This window comes from Parus major, chromosome 12, assembly GCF_001522545.3.
Source record: "Parus major isolate Abel chromosome 12, Parus_major1.1, whole genome shotgun sequence".
NCBI classification, from domain to species: domain Eukaryota; kingdom Metazoa; phylum Chordata; class Aves; order Passeriformes; family Paridae; genus Parus; species Parus major.
The window spans coordinates 9206008-9224845 of record NC_031781.1 but is presented as its reverse complement, the minus strand read 5'-3'; the positions used below and the strand labels follow the sequence as shown (position 1 = coordinate 9224845).

At 40.2% G+C, this 18838-nt stretch overlaps 1 protein-coding gene across 1 annotated transcript; it reads right to left on the bottom strand.

Moving 5' to 3' along the window:
* Positions 1-450: 450 nt before the first annotated feature.
* RUVBL1 (RuvB like AAA ATPase 1) lies at positions 451-17142 on the bottom strand. The gene is made up of 11 exons (XM_015641293.2): positions 16906-17142; positions 16088-16174; positions 15309-15441; positions 11292-11443; positions 9942-10031; positions 8976-9125; positions 7597-7660; positions 6264-6462; positions 4485-4587; positions 1354-1445; positions 451-1048 (listed from the first exon to the last, which is right to left on the bottom strand). Exons 1-11 carry the CDS (start codon positions 17044-17046, stop codon positions 889-891), a joined length of 1371 nt encoding a protein of 456 aa, XP_015496779.1. The 5' UTR covers positions 17047-17142; the 3' UTR covers positions 451-888.
* Between the last annotated feature and the right edge of the window lie 1696 nt (positions 17143-18838).

Here is an 18838-nt window from a genome sequence, read left to right as displayed (position 1 = left end):
AGCACACTGGGAACATGAGACTAAGCTGATGTTCATCCAAAGTCTGTGCAGAGCAGGATTTTAGTTTTAGGTAGAAAATTTTTCCTGATTCTGAGTGATCAAGAAAGTGGGGATAGTGCAAAAAATAGCTAATCATGATGGAAACCAATTTTTATTTAATCTGCTGTAGGAAAACCCAAGAAAAATTTAAGTTATGTTGGGGGAAAGGTTTTCAATAGGGCTAAGATAACTATTACGTACTTCTGCATTCTCCAAGCAAGGCTTTAGAAAATAAAATCCAAACCCTACAAAGAAGTTAACACTTTTAAAAGGTCCCAATCTATCTTTCCCTTTGCTGCAATCTATTTTTGCATTGTAGGTTCATTTTACTCATACTTGGCTTTGTTAATTCCAATTTATTTTGACTGTTTCTTAGGTCAACACCCAGAGTGAATACACACACACTTCCAATACTCTTGACATGTTTTATTATAAAGCACTTCAAACTTCAATTCAAAACCAATAAGTTCTCATCTGAAAAAGGAAACTATTTATATCCTGTTTTAAAACAGGATTCATAAAGAAAATAGACTGTTCTTATGCATCAACTTCAGTTGGAGCTCTTCTGTAATGAAATCTAAAGACAAAACTGATGGGCCAAGAGCTACTAATTTCACATATACTGATAAAAGGGAGACAAAGATGTTACACACACACCATGGAGCATCTTACTGTTGATAATGAACTAGGAACACTCGATAGTTAATTCTGGCCTGACAAAGCAGTCCAACATTTAAATATTCTTCAGTCCCAAAAGAGACAAACCATTAACATTTCTCATTCAATAACTAAGCCAGCCCTGGCTAAGGGGGTTAAAGCTACTTCAAAGCATCTAACATGATAAGCTTTTCATTTCATGTACTTCTCCTGTTGATCAGCCAAGATTTTTGCTGAAGATTTAGCATCATAGAAAAGTTCATTTATTTCTTCAATATGCTCTTTCTCAATGCTGTCTTTCCCATTAATCTTGGCAAGCAGGTTAGCTGGGGTCAGCAACTGCACAGCATACCTGTGATCAAACAGAGGCAGATGAGTAATTACAATTCAGTGCATCCCAGGGAACTGATGATACAGAGAGGTGGGACATTTGCTAGGAAACACAGCTCTACCAGCAGTATGAAAAAAGTCAGCTAGCACTCCAGCAAATACATTCTTTAAAGAAGAAAAGAGGAGCATTACCACTCTTTTTTAAATGATTGTTAACAGGCCATGTCATTATAAAGGAGAGGTTTGTCTTGCTTCCAACAGTGAGTTACCCTATAGCGAGTGGCTTTAGACCCAGTCATGCTGAACAGAAAACTGTCCCCAGCTTACCTTAGGGTTGTCTTGGTACCAATTTCCCCTAAGTGGTTTAGAGCTTCTTCACTGATATTAATCCCTTCTGTCTGAGCACGAAGTTTTGTGATCTGTTGGGAAGAGTAAGTGAGGTACATGTCCAAACAATTAATATGCTAAATTACTTACTATCTGTAAACTTTCATCTTAGAGATGAGACATGCTCCAAGATGGTGTGGAGTGTGCTACCCTGATGTAACTTACCACTAAACCAGAATCAGTTGAATTCTATGTCTTTGAACAGGCAAATATAATATTAAAAAAACTATTATCACAAAAGGAAGGTAAAGTAACACACCTGGACTGCTAACCCTTCATGGTAACTCTGCATGGTTAGCAAAGTCTAGCTACTAATAAGGAGCAGAGTATGAGAACTTATACATGAAAATGGAACATTTATGTTAGAAGTTAGTGGCAGCTGGAGGCTTCTGGATAGCCACACCAGTTACTGAATTCTGCAGTGTATCACTGATGCTGTACAGCAGAGCCCTCCAAAAAGCCCTCCAGAAAGCTACACCCTTTCCTTAGCAGCTCACAACACACTTTTTATTCAATTGACAAGAAGATAGTAAAATAAATCAAAAAGTTACTTTCTATGATTCACCTATTCCTTCAAGAAGAAAAAAAAAATCACTAAGAAGAATCTAATCTTTCAAGAACAGTCTCAAGCTTGTACCAGTTTGAAGATCTTTACAAAGTTGGAGAGGAAGATATCACCAATAAGCCTGAGCATATAAAGCTGTAACAAAAGTGGCACAAGTCTCTCGGTAGTCTGTATTACCAGCTGAGTGATAAGGGGCAGACTGGATAATGATGTTGTGTTGTAGTGCAGAGATAACTCTGGAACTGCAAGCCTCATATAATACAGGTATTTTTCACTTTGGCAGCTTTGTAAACAAGATATCAAGAAGCACTCGTTTAAATTAAAGCCATAAAAATGCGCTCAGGGAGCCAGGGTAGGGAGCAGAGTAAGAGAAGGGCTTGAAATGGCAGAAAGTTGCTGCTAAGATATGTGCACTGAATATTAGCAACGCTGCTGACAATTGCAATTTCAGGTTGAAGATTTTTTACCTGTAGATCACCTCCACATCCCCTTCCCTTCATTCAAACACTGCTACTTTGTTCTTCCTCTGCTACAAACAACATATTGAATGCCACATCTTTAACAATGTTTTTTAAAATGACTTTTTATCTAGCAACCCGGGAGAACATTACTGAAGGACTAGGACCCAAGCCATTAATCCACCACTTGCTTACATATGCATTTACTATGGAATAGGAAAACAAGTGTTTATCAAGTGAAATACATTAGGAACAAAACATCTCAGTTATAACCTCTAACATCCAACAGGAGGCACATATGCAAAAAAGTTTGATTACAACACCACCTGAACAGAATAAGCATAAAAGTGATTTTTTTTCCCTATTCTGGTTGCACTAAGGTTACTGTGTGTCTTGTCTCAAAGCAGTACTTCACAATGGAATTTCTACTTTATCAACACGCACAAAAAAATATTTTGAACTGGTTATGAACAAACTTTCAGTAGATACATGACCAGATTCTGTGCTGATAAAGGAATCAATTGTGAAGGCAAAAGTTTCAAACAGAAACATCAGCAACAGAAACTTCCTAATATGGAAGACAAACAAGAGCAAAAACAGAGAACTAACTTATGTATGCCTTGTTTTTAACCCCACCCCAACTGTACTTGGAAGCCAAAGTTAAGTGTAACTGTTCCTCTTCTCCCATGAGAAGTTGCCATTCAAAAGCCTTAATTTAAGGGAAAATGAGATCATCTGACTATGGGAACATGATTTATTGGGCCGAATGTCTGGACTCTTATTTCTAGCTTTAGGAAATGCTAATGTGAACACTTCCTCTCCTTCAGCCCCGGGGAAGGTGGACATTACAGCACTTAGCCAGCTCTTCTGAACATCAGCATTCAGAACGTGTCTTACCTACACCTTACCTGCACGGTAGTGCAGCACCAACTACACAGAATTCACTTAGCACTACAGGGAAATCCAGACAATCTTTACTACCCCAAGGCTGAGTAAAAGTCACACATGAAAATTTGTTTTGTATAGAGACTAAACCTAATTGTATTGTACATCACTGGGCTGCTTGTTTCTACTGCAATCTACATAACAATGCTTCAAAGTGTCCTTTAGGTACAAAAAAAGTCATCCTGAGAACAGCTCAGGACTGCATCAGTGAAAAGCTCCTCAAACCAAGTGAAATGAAGCTTTGCCTCTACCTTTACATTCGATAAATGCATCCACATCACCTTGGCACTTATCCAGCAGCAGGAGACCATTATCTGGTGACAATGCTCTCCTCCATTGACACTATCTCTTAAATAATACAAAGAATTGACATGGTAAACCCCAATGTCTTCTGCACTGTGTCACTTCCCAGCATTGAGAGGCTAATGAGGGGGGATCTTTGACACAATGCATCATAATGGCACCAAGCATTATAATCAATACACAATACACTGTGATGGCCCCACAGGAAAACTTCCAGCCATTTGGAAGGATATCTATGCAACACTTTCTCTGCTTACATTTCAAAACTTGTCTAGGAACATGAAAATTCATGAAAAATTTCAGGAGAGGCAGGCCCTGTATGTTAAAGCTACAGTACAGGGCATAAAGGCAAAAATGCAGCACATGAGGTTGTATTCCTCAATCCCTCTCATGTCTCATGTGAGGGAAAAGCCTGAGGTCTGGGACTAAAGATCCCATGATGTGACACTTCATCTTATACCATCTGAAAAAGGACTACTTGCTGAAATCTGGGGGAACCTATGGGAAGGTTGTGCAAGAGATTGCTGCAGCTAATAATTCGTGCCTTCCTGCAAATGAGGCATCACTTTCATCTCTGTGTGTGCTTAGCAACTCCTCAGTGGCTCAGATTCAGAGAAGCTGTGGCACAGTTTGAACCAGCTCACTGTACTGACTCCTAGAGAAGCAGCCTTTAAACAAGCAGGAATCTTTCTGGCACAAGCCCTGGTAACAGAGTCAAACAGCTCTACAGTAACAGAATAGGCCGAAGCTGTGCACAACTTTGGGGACTTGTTACAAGTTCTTTAAAATCCTGTGCATACCTGCTTCATTTCTTGGGGTGTATAGAGCATGGTTCGGATAATCATTACCCGATCAAGCAGGTCCAATGGTATTCCATGAGGAGACACAATATCCTCTGTGCCTCTAGAGGAGAAACCAAACAGAAAGAAATCAGACACTACTGTGAGTTCAGTACATTGATTCAGTTAAAATCAGTAAAAAATGACTACACTAGCTTACAGTTGTGTTTCCACAGAGACAGGAAACATTCTGGTCTAAGGCTCATTCTAGACAGCCCCAGGAAACAAACACTGCTGCTGGAGCTCATGCCTCTCAAAAATAGTGAGAGGTGCTTTCTTGCATCATATCTCACAATACAGCCTTATCTAATATTCCAAGGTATCTTCCAGCAAGGGACAAATCATTCTCACTAAGCTGTTTAGCAGCATCAGCAGAAATTATATGTACTCTCATCCATTTGGAGAACATTCCCCATTGCTGAGCAAGCCATTCTTTCCCCAGTCCCTCCAGTGAATACTTCAGCGGTTTACATTCCATGCCTGCAATGCAGCTAATGGAGAAGTTTAGGTCTCTCTGTGAAGGACAGGGCAGGATCTAGATCCCCAACCATTTTATTTGTTTGACATACAACACCCAACAGCAAAGCTTGCAGACACATGTACTCTTGGCTTCTTAAGACCAATGTTATTTGCTGTGAAGTCACAAGATACCCAGATTTAATTTATGAGAACTACACAGACTGCAGTAAAAACAGTCAAGTGCTGGTAAAGAACTACACTTTTAAGTTCAGTGCTAGTATTTAGGTACTGCAGCTCTGGCCATGGTTCTCCAACATTAGATGACACTATTATATGGAAAATTTTCTTTCTTAAATCACAGCTTTTTCATAACAAGATCTGCAGTGAATCCATGCTGACAGATCTCTACTTCCTTTACTTTTACAAGACAGCTGCAAAAAGAGTGCAGTAATGTCCAGCTAAAACATTTTTGAAGGGCTTATCGTTCTCACTTCTAAGAAATGCAGATTAATACCAGATGAGCCACTATGAGGTAAAGGAAAAGCTGGTTATACAGCTGAATTAAATCAATTCAAAGAGTAGCAATCATTGCTAATGACAGCTTGTTTAGACATAATTAGACCTAGACCACAAACTAGCAGAACTTATAGCAGACTCTGAAAGAGGAGAGCACTTTTACTGAACATGCAAAGAATGCATTTTGTGGGTGCAAGATATCAAAGTGAAGGCTCAAAGTGAAGTGCAGATGAAAAACAAATTGGTTGGCAAGACTGAAGAATCACAAAAAGCCAGACCAACATAGCAGGAAAAGGGAGAGGCTGAACTGTGACACACTTTACCAGTAAGAACAAGAAGCTGAAATGTGATGGAATTAGGGTAGCAAGCAGCAAAATAATCCAGAAGCAGGAAACAATGATATTAGAGGTTTAGTAGCTCTGGTGCTTTTGATGGCCCCATGTGCAGGTGACAGATGTACTGGGATATACAGTGAGAATGGTAACTGCCATACACCACCCAGGAAATGAAACAATTCAGAAACTGCTGGTGGAGGAGAGATGTGTTAGGGGAAAGCAGAAATTCCAGTCAGCCTGACCTTAAATGTTTGTCACATCATGAAGCTCATGAGCAGTTCTTGAGCACCACTGCAGCTTGCAACTCATGCAGAGAACTATCACAGGTGTCAGAGACAAAAGCCTTCAAAGATTGTAACTCTACTGACACAGCCAATTCCAAGGTTTATGGACCAATGCAAACTGGAAAATTCAAGTTTATACATCATACCTGATAATGCAGTTTCCTCTGTTGGAAGCAAAGATGACAATGGGGGCAATAGAAGATTCCAGTGCTCGGTGCAGGTATGTGAAACACTCAATATCCAGCATGTGAACCTCATCCACAAAGAGCACACCTGGCACCAGCTCTGCAATGCCTTGATCAATGTATTTGTTCACCACCTTATTTATCTCTCCTCGAAGTTTGTCTGAGAACAAAAAGAAACTATTGATTGTTCTGCTAGTGAACTACAGGTCAGAGGGTAAGGCTTGAAGCAAGGAAAATTCTTGAACTTTTCCATGGTTTGGTATCTTACTGCCACAAGGAAAATATCTGTGACACTAAAATTTTGTGACATTTCATACTGTGTCAGGGAGATATCTATGCAACAAAGTATTTCTAGCTAAAATATTCAGACATGTGAAAAACTGATAGTTGTAGTTTGTGGAGTTTGGTAGGGGGTGGAGAAGTCAAGTCAAACCTCATTTTAAACACAGAACTTGGAAACTTACTGAAGTTTCCAAGCATGGCTGAAAAGAACATCACTGAAAGAATGAAATCTTGCTACTCTACTTCAGCAAAGAAGTTTTGATTAACAAAAAAAGAAAAAAGAAAAAAGTAAAAAGAAAGAAAAAAGAAAAAGGCTGTGTAAGTTTCTGTGACCTACCACTCTCAAAGCTATGCCAGATGTTTTATCAATATATCGGGTTTTAGAATAAGTAAAACAACCTCTGGGACAGACAAAATAGTTCAAAAGATGACCATTCAGTTAGGTATTGAAACAGATTTTGATTGAAATTTAGATAGTAACTTAGTGAAGTGCCATTTCTTTCAAAGCAGAAAGGAGAGCAGATCTCTCTGTAGATACTGTTTTCTCCAAAGACCTGTAGGTAGGAAGAGCAGCAGTGCATGTGGAACATCAGGTCCTTAGACAGCTGTTACAGAGGTGCCATTTTTTTACTCCACCAAAATTCAGTATGATTGCTACAATGTTTTTTAGAGTTTGTGTATTACTGCTGTTGAGTTTGTCTCTCTCTTGAGAGCCTGAACCTCACACTGTGGCAGGAGTGTTGTGGGATGGGCACTGGCATTCTGACCTCTCCCCAGGAAGATGGGTGCAGAGCACTGTATACATTTTATCACTACATGCATGAACCTGTAACTTGTACTCTCCCCAGCCATTGCAATTCTAGCAACAGTATCACTGCTTTTTGAAATCTGAGTATGTATGAATATGCATTATCTAGGCATTTGTCTAAATACAGTAACCCTATTTTTAATCCTTTTCTAACTGGAAAACACATAGACTGTATCATCTCAAAATCCCATACAGGTTTCATACCAGTAATTTCAGTTTTCTTAGGTTTCATCAACTGTCCCATCATAGAAAGGATGTCTTGTCCTCCCTAGGAAAAGAAAGTGACAGATCAGCTTTGAGGTCATTTAGAAAGCACACACCTTGGGAATTTTATAGATTGGGAATTGGTTAAAGAAGTTGTTTCTTACAGTTAACGTGATACTTTATATCAGCAGTCTTTGATAATCTGTCAAAGTTTAGGCCACCTCACCAAAAGAGCATTCCAAACATAATCACCTAGCTACCTTGCTCATCTGGAGAGCATAAAAAATCAAAAAGAGATATCATCTCTTGAAAAAAACTATCACAGAGAAACTCTTAAGGAATGAAATTGTCAGGGATCAGAGACTTGGACTGCCTGCATGCACAGTAGGTGTTCAGCCTGTCAACACAGGAAGAATTATTCTAAATTTTATGATTTTTTAATACCATGATTTTTATTAAATAAATTATTTTTTTTGTAAATAAGGAGTTTATCTTGAAATTGAGTAAGTTAAAGAGTTGTACTGCTTTTACTCTAGGGATTCCAGCCTTTAAACTTGTGACTTCTGTTTTTGACAGAAATGGAATTTCCTCAAGAGTGGATTATGTTAAAACATGGCAATGAGTAATTCTTCTGTTTTCTGGGTTGTTTTGCTGCAATACATGCAGAGCTCTACTGAAATTCACAAAAAAATTTAACAAGTGGCTATGAAACATTTCTGAAATAAGATCAACAGAATCCACAGCAGTCAGAGATACTTAGACACCTCTTATCACAGTCCTTGCAGTTTCCATTTCATGGTTATGAAACCATAAACACAGAGCAGAATATATTAATCTGCATTCAGAACTTCCAGTAAATGAAATGATGCAGGTATGGCTGCTTCTACCTCACAACTATAGGCAGCTTTCCTTCTGGAGAGAAAGCAACAATCTCTTTTTCTGGTGAGAGAAAACAGCCCACAATGCTCTTTTTCTGCAAGTGCTGGGGCACAGTGGTGGAGGTAAAGAGAGCAGGGTCTAGATTATGCATTAACTGTGAAGGTGGTGGATCCCAAATACCTGTGTGGAAGCTGTTCTACAGCTCCCAGACTGTTCTTTGTAGTGCTAGGAGTCTTATGCTGACCAGTATTCCATCACCAGGCACATGAACCGTAAGGAAGCCACTGCCTCTTTACCCTCCATGGCAGAGCCTTGAGGCAGCCAGCTGCAGCATGACCTCCCTGAGGAGAGCTAGACTGGCCTTCAAGGTGTAACACCAACTGCTTTTCCTGCACTGGAATCTTTGAAGGTGAGTTGCTCAACTTCCTACATTATTCTGGTAACATCACATCTATGTCAAATAATTTTTCTATAAAGACTTCATCTGTGAAGTCAGATACCTGAGGTCGAGCATTGGCCACATCCAAGTCATGCAGGGTGACATCCTGAATAATTTCCTTTTTCTTGTGCACATCACCTTTTGGCAAGGGAACATACTCTTCAGCTTCAAGGTCAAATTCCGTAGCATAGATATCACACCTGCCTTGCCTCTGAGGAACAGCAAAGAGAAACCCAGGTATAGAATTAATTTCAGTGCCAAAACCTTGAGTGACATGCATTTGATAAAAGGGTTAGTTCACAATTCCATTTCTGACAAGCTTCAGCAGACAATTCAGACATCCCACTCCCTGCTTAGCAACAGGCATACCCTATCTACTGATCAAAGCTCAAAAACTCTGTTGAAAAACACCTGATATTTTCAGTGGCAAGAATATTCCATTCCTCTCTCCCCTTCTTTTACCGTACACAATTCTTGCTAAAGGACAAATCCAGCAGATTAACCAGAGATTGGGAGAACCTCCTTTGTAGGTGGGTGATTTATTATATGATAGAAAATATTATGCTCATCCATTAAACAGTAAGTATCACTACACTTTCTAAATCAGATATGAAAAGAATGCTAACTAATGCAGTATCCCCTTCTACATGTATATATCTTGTGGAGAAAATATCAGAGAGATAAAAGAAAGATTAAATACGCTGCACATGTCAGCCTGAAAATGACTAAAGTTGTTTGGTTCTTCCCCTCTTCCCTTAGAGATCTTACAGAAAAGAAAATTCATCCAGACAGCATCAGTGATAGCTTCCTTGCCAGATGACCTTAATTGTGAACCAGACCACCACATTTTTTGGGTGCAGAAGAGACTTTTCTCTCCAGATAAGGAAAGCACTGGGCTCTTTTTAAAATTTCCATGTAACCATATCATGCCAGTTAAGGTTAATAAATCAAAGAGCCTTCTGACAACAGCAGAGAAAGGTCTGCAAAAAACATACACCTGCATAAATGTACAAAACTTTTCTTTTACCTTGACAGCTCCACTGTTTGCTTCAATATAAATAACGTCACCAGTTTCCACTCGCTCCTTCTGCAAGCTTTCAAAAATGCTGGGGTCCAGCTGGAGACAAGCAAACAGCACAGTTGATCAAAACAGCTCCATATTGTTATGGTAATCAAGGTAAAAAAATTCAGTTTGAAGCTCATTCCCATCAGACAAAATTAAAACTGCAACTCACCCTGACAATACCTCTAGGATTTTATATAGCTGTAACATTTGGAGTAGGGATAGCAAATAAATCTGGAAGATGCACAGAACTTACTGTCTTACAAAAAAATCTGCTATCCAAAAGGAAGTGACAGTGCCAGAAACATAACCAGTACCAGGTACAAAACACAGCTCTGAGTAATGTGACAGTGTATTTATACCTAAGAAACAGTAGTTTTCTAGCTTTCTAGGAAAACTTCTATAAAAAATCTGGCTGTAGCACTGAATTATGTTCCTTGATTTCTTGAGTTTTTATCCTCTGTGGAGCTCTGTGAGAGAGAGTGGGTGTGAAATGTATTAGATGCCTTTGTTTCTCTTGGTACATGTTTATTCGCTTTTGCTCTTCATTTCCTTGTTTTCAGAGTGAACAAATGAAAGATGATACTTAACAACAGAGACAGCTTTTAGTTCTCTCCAAGTCTGACAGGGAAATTGAATGGAGACAAGAGAACAAAAGGAAAAGTGGGCCTGAGCTGGCAACACACCAGCTCAATTTCCAGTTCTCTATCAAATATTCACTAGAGCATGACACCGCATGTAGAAAGAAAAGATGTGACAGAAAGAACAATTTATATTTAAACAGGCAGTATTTCCCAAGCCATACTCAAAAATTTGGTTCTTGACAGTCAGGAAAACAAAAACCAAACAAGGCCTTTCTCATATGTTTATTACCATGAACATTAAATTATAGCCAGGGTCAGAGTGTATCACAGACTGAGACAGAACAAAGTTCAGATTGCCATCTCAGCCCATTTTCTGTGGTACTTGTGATCTACAAAACTGCATCAGGACCTCTTCCTACTGAAACTCACTTTCAACTCATTGAAGACATACAGGTGTGTGCTGCCAAACAGAAATAACAGCAGCTGCTAACCAAGCACTGATGGGTTTATCTCATATTTCAGTTGTAGGACACAAGACCAATATCTTAATATTCTACATAAAGCAAATGAACAGTCAGGATAAAAGTTGTCTAGTTAAAGAAAGCAGCCTCCTGGCAGCCCCACTTGACAGAGATGGGGATCAAGGGCTTGAAATGGAAATAAGAAGTGCTAAAAGTAGAAGCTGCGAACCCAAAATACTTAAGGAAATCTCTGAGACTGCCACACGTACCTTCAACTGTTTGGTTCCCTTTGCAGTTTTGAGTCCTATAATTACATGGCTGATGGTTTTGCCATATCCCCCCATAGGATTCTCAGTCTCACAGGGAGTTAATTCTGTGACTTCTCCTTCATAAACTTCCTTGGTCTCTTTAATCCTCAATCCTGCAAGAAATTGTTTAAAAGTTTCAGTATACACTTAGGAATCTGATGCTTTACTGTCAACAAAATGTAACATATCATTAGGGTGAATTACATTTCATGGTAATACTTTACTTTTAAAGGCAGAAAGACTAATTATTGTTCTCTTCTCCAACATTAAGTGAGAATATTCATTCTGTGCATCAGAAAGAAAGCTCAGCCCAAGTTCTGACTTGCTAAGAATTTTATTAAACTTTTAGAAATTACTTTCTTCTATTCATTATTATTACTTCTTGAAGCAAATGTTAGGATCCTCTGTCTCTTTTCCCTCACACAAAGAAGGAATTTTCTTGATTTGCTCCCCTATGCTAAAGCCAGAAACACAGATCATCTTCTGAAAATAGTGATATTAATGTAACAATGAGTTTTACACAATTTTTGGATGATCAAAAAAACCCTGCAGAGTTAACAAAAAAATAGAAAAGTAACGTCATAAAAAACTCTACATTTCAGCAACTGAGTTAAAATTTAACATAAATTGATTAACAGGTATTGTGCTAGAGCATCATAAAATTACTAAAGGGTTAATGTATAATTTCAAATAATTTTCAAGTTAATAGCAAAAGGTGAGCTAGATAAAATTTAGCATAAACTGCTACAATGCAAATTTAAAACTATTTCAAAATAGCTGATTACATCCTCACTTTGTTTTTTTTTAGACAGCCAAGCAATCATCAGAATATCTGCCTATCTTCTGTTCTAGTCACAATTACTATAATTAACTAGGTTATTTTAAATTGATAAATAATATAGGGCTGAAGAGATTTACAGGCAGACTGTTTCAAAGCAAACCTACTATCATCACCACCACCACTACAATTATGTATGTTCTAACTACATAGAGGTTCAAAGAATCCACATCTGAAGAAACTCCATGAAGTATTTTATGAGACACACATGCCATACCAAAAATAATGAATGGGCTGTAACAAGATATAAGGAAGTCATTCTGCCCATTCTGAGGGTATTGTGACTTTATAAACCTTTCCTTGTTCTGTAACTTTTCATTTTGCTTTGAAATAGATCAGCCAGTTCACCAGTAATTTTGAGCTGCTGATAGGGGCTATAAAGAACTGACAAATACAAGTCTGTCTCCCTCTACTGGGCCCAAATTCAGGCCAGGATCTGAAATGCGAGAAACAGCCTAACTGTGGATAACATGACAAATTCTGGGGAAGAAATGTTTGCTTTTTGTTACTCAAGACATAAAAAGTTGTGTACAAAGTTAATTTCAGTAATTTTTAATTTTTTTTCATGTAACACCTGAGAGAAATTAATGAACCTCTGAGTTATAAAACTGATCTCGACAATGCTGCATCACACTGGCTCATATGCAACGAGTGTGAAGCAATATAGGAATCTGCACTTTGAAGCTACTGTTGCCACAAACTGGACCAGGTTTGCCTGTTCTCTTTGTTTTGCTTTTAAACTTCCAGTATAAGCTCTACTCTGCTCTGAAAACGTGGCAGCCTGTTTGTGTTTGCGGTATGATTTGTATGCTGCTGAACCATACAATGAATCTTCCAGTTCAGTTTCATCTGGAAAGAATCCAGTTCATGTGCCCGTTCTGTTCCACAACACAAGTCAAAGCCAAGTCAGTGAGGGCAAACCCAGGGATTTGCTTCAGAAGCCTTCCTCTAATCCAGACTAATGTGCTCTTAGAGATGTGTTTGTAGAAAATATTTACAGCTGAACATGATCTGAACAAAGGTAATTAATGATTTGAACTCGCTGCTGATTATGCTGATTTCAAATGAATATGTATGTGTCAACTATGAACTTAACTCTCAGAACAGTTCTTAGAGACATCTCCTACTTCCAAATCAGACACAAATCCAAGGCAGCAGTTGTAGGCTATTTCATGTTTTGGTTCAACAGCACTCTGTGAGGCTAATCAGTGCTTGCTTGACTCATTGACAGGTACAATTTAGCAACACAAGGAACAGTTAAACCATTAAAGTGGCTAAGACAGCAGTTATTTTTCACTGCACCTGAGCTCTCACCATTAGCTGCTATCATCATCCTCTCCAGCTACTAATGAGCTCTATTCTGGATTAATCTCTCCCAGGTTAAATTTCTTTTAACCCTAAAGCAATTCCATCTCCTCATTTCCTACTCTGTCCTTTTAGGTTTCTTACACATCATAACCTCTCTACTGCATCCCAAACACTACTTGCCCACGAGACTATGTCAAGTCTGTTATTAAAAGACTCTCAACAATAAAAATTCCGTAAACTCAGAGTAACTCCTACTTTCTTATAAAGTGATGGGTCCAAACCCATCATAGTTTCCAAGAAAAAAACCCCAACCATTAAGTAAAAAATTTGATGTTAACATCTCTGCAAATTTTTAAGAATTCGGTGGCTAAATACCATTGAAAGTAAAATGCATGATATGAACAATGGTGATGTACACAAAACCTGTACTAAGGAGACATACAAACAACCAAAACTCAATAAAACTTGAATGAATACTTCAAGTACTGATGGGCATGTGAGTTGAAGCTTCCCTTGCATCCAGACCCAACTACACTCCACAGAATCTTTTTTTTTCTTTTTTAGATGCACTCTTGTAAAATATTTCATTACCAAGCAGGAAAGCTAAAACCTACCCAAAATTAAAAGCCAGCTGGAAAGTGTTTCATTACAAGAAATGGTGGTTACTGATCCTTTAAAATATTTCAGATAATTTTTTTTACACCCATAAAATTATTCAATAAAGGCTGTGTTATGAAAACACTACATAGAATTTCACAGAAAGGACTAGAAGAAGTTCCATCAGTCATTAACACTAATAGTTGTTTAGAAATGTCTCTCTATTGACATTCAGGGAATGCAGGGAACTAACAATGTAGCTGGCTGTTAAATCTCTGCTATCTCTAGAACTGACAACATGGATGGCATAAGTTGGTTCAGGTTTCCAAATCTCTGACAGGGAACTTCATCACATCAAGGAAATTTTGCAGACTACTGAGGCTTCCCTCCCCCAGGCCCTGCCAGTTTCATAGTAACCAGAAGACCAGAGACTACTGAAAGTTGCTTTCTTATAAAAGTCAATGGAATACTTTTGTTTCGCTGAAGAACTGAGAGACTTCTTCACCCTGCTGCTGCCAGATGAAGTCCAAGAGGAAACATGGTACTAAAACAGGAAAATCACTGTTAATACGTTCAGGACTAAAACCATTGGCTCTCTTTAGCCAATCCTCACACAAACAAGGGCCACTTCTATCTGCATTTATCAGCTGTCAGCAGCGGTTGTGCAAGAGATTTTAGATAATCACTGAGGCTGTGCTGGAAATTAAGCCAATTTACATCAAAGTTGTAAATGTAGTGTAGAATTGAGAAAGACATTAACTTGAGGTGTTTGTTTAGCTGGTATGGAACTTTCTTTGTGCTTGCTGGAACAGTAAGGCTTATGCTGCTGTTTGGGAGCCCCTGACTAAGACTTGGTTTAGTAGGGTGAACTCACTAAAACAAAAAACAGGGAAGAGCATTTTTCTGTCTACAAGTATTTCTGCTAATGTAAGAAACTAAAAATATTTTTTTCTTTCAGCTTTATCCAGGCACAGGCAAAAAGGAGAGGTGAATGTGGAGGATAAGAGAAGAATTTGGTGAAGTAAAAACAAAATACAGTCATTAAATTACAGTTTATAAACAGAAAACCTCACTCCACTAAGTGTGAAAGAGATTAAATTAAGATCAACACTTCAGAAAATAAGCATACAAAAATTTGAGAACGTCATGACCACTGAAATGTTCTTCCTTTTTAGATGACTGGGAAAAATCAAAGTATCATGCAAACACTTAATTCTTCCTTTCCTGAAACTTACCAATTGCACGCCGGAAATTTTCCATTAGAACTTCTGTTTTCTTGATCTCAGTGGAATAGACCTCACTTCCAACCATAGGACAAAAGGGAACTTTGCTTCCCAGCTCCTGAGCTATAGCTAAAGCCAAAGCAGTCTTTAAAAGGAAAAAAAAAAAACCAAACACAAAAGCCAGAGATTAACTTTGAAGAGAATTAAGAAAGGATTATTTTTGCACAAAGTTAACTTTCCTCATTGTATCACCTTCTATATGTCAACTAACAATTTAATGGTAAGACTATTCTGACATATATTTCCCACATATAACAACCCTCCTCCAACACAGGTGACTTTGTGTAAAGATTTTTTAAAAATCTTGAAGGCACAATATGGGGCATTTGAATTTGACAGTTGATACAGATGCAAAAGCCTTAAATAGCATGGTGAGGAGAAAAAAAAAGTAAACCAAGCAAAAACTATTCTGGCTCTTAATATAAAAGTAACTTCTAAAACCTTTTCAGACCCCTTGCCACCTATATGTTTAGAAACCTACAAGAGGTGGTTCCACATTAAAGATGCTGAACACACCAATCACTGGGTACTGCCAGTGTTGATACCATGGCAAAACCAAAAACACAAAGTAGGAAACTACACCAATACATTGACTGAAAAAATATTCTGGTATATAAAAACATTATTCTGGTATATGAAAACATTCTGTAATCACTACCGAAAACCGTTTTAACAACGAATTAAAATAGATTTGGAATTACTTTATTTTGTAACAAAATAAAAAATAGTACCTTGCCAGTTCCAGGAGGTCCTGCCAACAGCACTGCTCTGCCAGCCATTTTTTTGCTTTTGATTAGTTCCACTATAACCCCACATGCCTATAAATTAAATAAGTAGTAATTCAGTTAAAGCAAGTATTTCTATGGTATCTTTTGTTCCAACATTACTTAAAGTGTTTAGAAAGAATAGCTTTTACGAGATTTCAGTTTCAAATTCAAAAAGAAAGACAAGCTCAGGAAAACACACTTTCTACACTCATTTTATCTGACACAGACTTTAAAAACCACAGACAACGAAACTCAATCTGTGAGCTCCGAATCCTTTTCCCTCCCGCAGTCCCACGCACAGAGAGAGGTTTGAAAGTAAAGCAAGAAATTAATCTTGGCTGCCTGAGCCGCAGGTCCTCTACAGATCTTCTCTCAGGCCGGGCTGGACGGGGCTCTGAACAACCTGTCCCAGTGGAAGGTGTCCCTGCCCACGGCTCGGGGGTGAAACAAGAGATGGTTTCTAAAGTCCCTTCCAAACCAAACCGATCTGTGACTGGTGACTGATGATGGTTTTATCCGACCACCGCATTGAAGCGGATGCTCCAGCCCCTATTTGGATCGAATCTGTTGACTTTTGGTCGGTTCCGTTGTCTGAAACACCCCAATTTCTACGCCCGACACCCGGGAGACCATCACCGTCCTTGCGCGAAGCAGGAGCAGAGCAAATACAGCCCGGACCGCCCCGATCGCGGCTCGCACGGCAGCAGCGACACCGAGGAAGCCAGGCACGACTCTCCCTCGCTCGGGGACCCGTCAGAGCCCCGGCCCTGCCCCGCGCTCACCTCCCGCGCGTTCTCCTGCCCCACGAGCCCGGCCCCCGCCGGCTTGGCGGCGCCACTGTCGTCCAGCCCCAGCCCTTTGACATGGCTGTGAGCGGCGATGCGCTGGGTCTTCGAGGTGCTCTTCACCTCCTCGATCTTCATGGCGGGGCAGGGCAGCGGCAGCTCCGGCCCGGCCGCCCCGCGCTCCTCGCACGCGGCCCGCGCGTTACCGGGGCTCCCAGCGCGCGCCGCCGCGCCCCGCCCTCGCCCCGTCATTGGCCGCCACGGCGGCACTCTCAGCGCTCATTGGGCGCGGGGCCTGCCCGTCAGCCGCGGGGGCGCCGGTTTTTAGGGTCCGCCCGCCCGTTTCCGCGTGCGGCGCGCACGGACGGTCCGGGCGGGTGCGGGCGCTGCGGAGGAGTAGGGCCGGGAAGGAGGAGGAGGTGGCGGGATCGCTGTCCCTGCAGGTGCTCAGGGAAACGCTGGCCGTGGCACTCGGTACCACGGTCCGGTTCAGAAGGTGGTGGCCCGGCGTGGGCTGGACTCTGTGATCCCGGAGGTCTTTCCCAACCGAAGTGGTTCTGCGATTCTCTAAATCGGGAAGGGCGGTTTGGGGAGAGATGAGCCCTCCTGGAGAAGGAATCAGCTGGTTGTGGCTCGCAGCTTTCCTGGCCCTGCAGACCACAAGCACTTTCCTTTCTGCAATCCGATTTGGCTCTGGAGGCAGCGTTTGTCCCCGCCGGGGGAGTCCCGGGTGTTCCTGGCTCGGGGTCTTGTCGCCTGCCTGCCCGCAGCCACTGACAGTGCGCTAGGAACCCTGAGCCTTATCAAAACCTCGGCTGGCTTTAGCTCACAAAAATAACCTGAGGCTTTCCAAGAGTGTTTTCTAAAACTTTGTCAAAGATTCACAGAACCGTTAAGGTTGGAAGGGCCCACTGGAGACCACCTAGTCCAGCTCCCCTGCTAGGCAAAAGTACAGGTGGTCTCTTATGTGCTCGGTGTTGAGTGGAACTGCAGAATAATTCTATTCTGCATCTTGAAAACCTTCCTGTAAGCATCTGAGGCTGTGACATGTGCTGCACTTACAGCACGTGTACCTTATGAGCTTTGAGCAATTGAAATGTGTAAAACCACTCGAGTTTATCAGCAGGTCGTTTCAGGGCCCTGCAGAAACATTCATGTTTCATGAGGTCCGTGGTGCTACAGCTTCTAGGCTGTTACAGCTCCTAACTGGGGTTTGGTGGAAATTCTGCCTCACCTATGAGGGGTTTAAAAGCTTAATATGGAGATCACTCACAGTGAAATTTTAGATGGGATCTGGGAACCTGCAGTTCCAGTGAGTTCTCTGTAGATAGTTTGATCTCTGCCACAAAAAAATAAGATGGGACTCTTCCCATGGATATATAGAGTTTTCTGTGATTAAAAAACCATGGCTGTGTCTGCAATGTTTAAAGCCAGTGGATTAATGTGGTATGAGGCAGGACTTGTGCCATCTTGGCTTTCCTGCACACTGCCAGGGGAATTGCAAAAGCAGTCTTGTGACAGGACAAGCTCATAGAGCAGTTTTAGGGAGGATGAGAGTTATGGTTCAATTTGCAAAAGCCCAGTGAACCATATACACTCTATTCATCCCTGCTTTGTTCAAGAGCTTCCATTAGTTTTGTTGTAAATGTAATTTGGCAAAGAAAAGACTTTGCTTATTGTTGCTTTCTTTTTATGTTAATTGTTCTGTCAGTTTACATACTCTAGTTTAAAATTACAATATAATTGCACACATGTGTGGTTCAACACCTATGTAAGGGTATCCTGCTATACAACTATTCAGCTAAGAATTTTTGACTAACAAATACGAGCTATTCTTTAAATAATTAGAAAAGTGTGTATGCCATTAGACTGTACATCCTCTCAGGGTCATATTAGTCTCAGAATACAAACTCCTAATAGGTACTGAGCT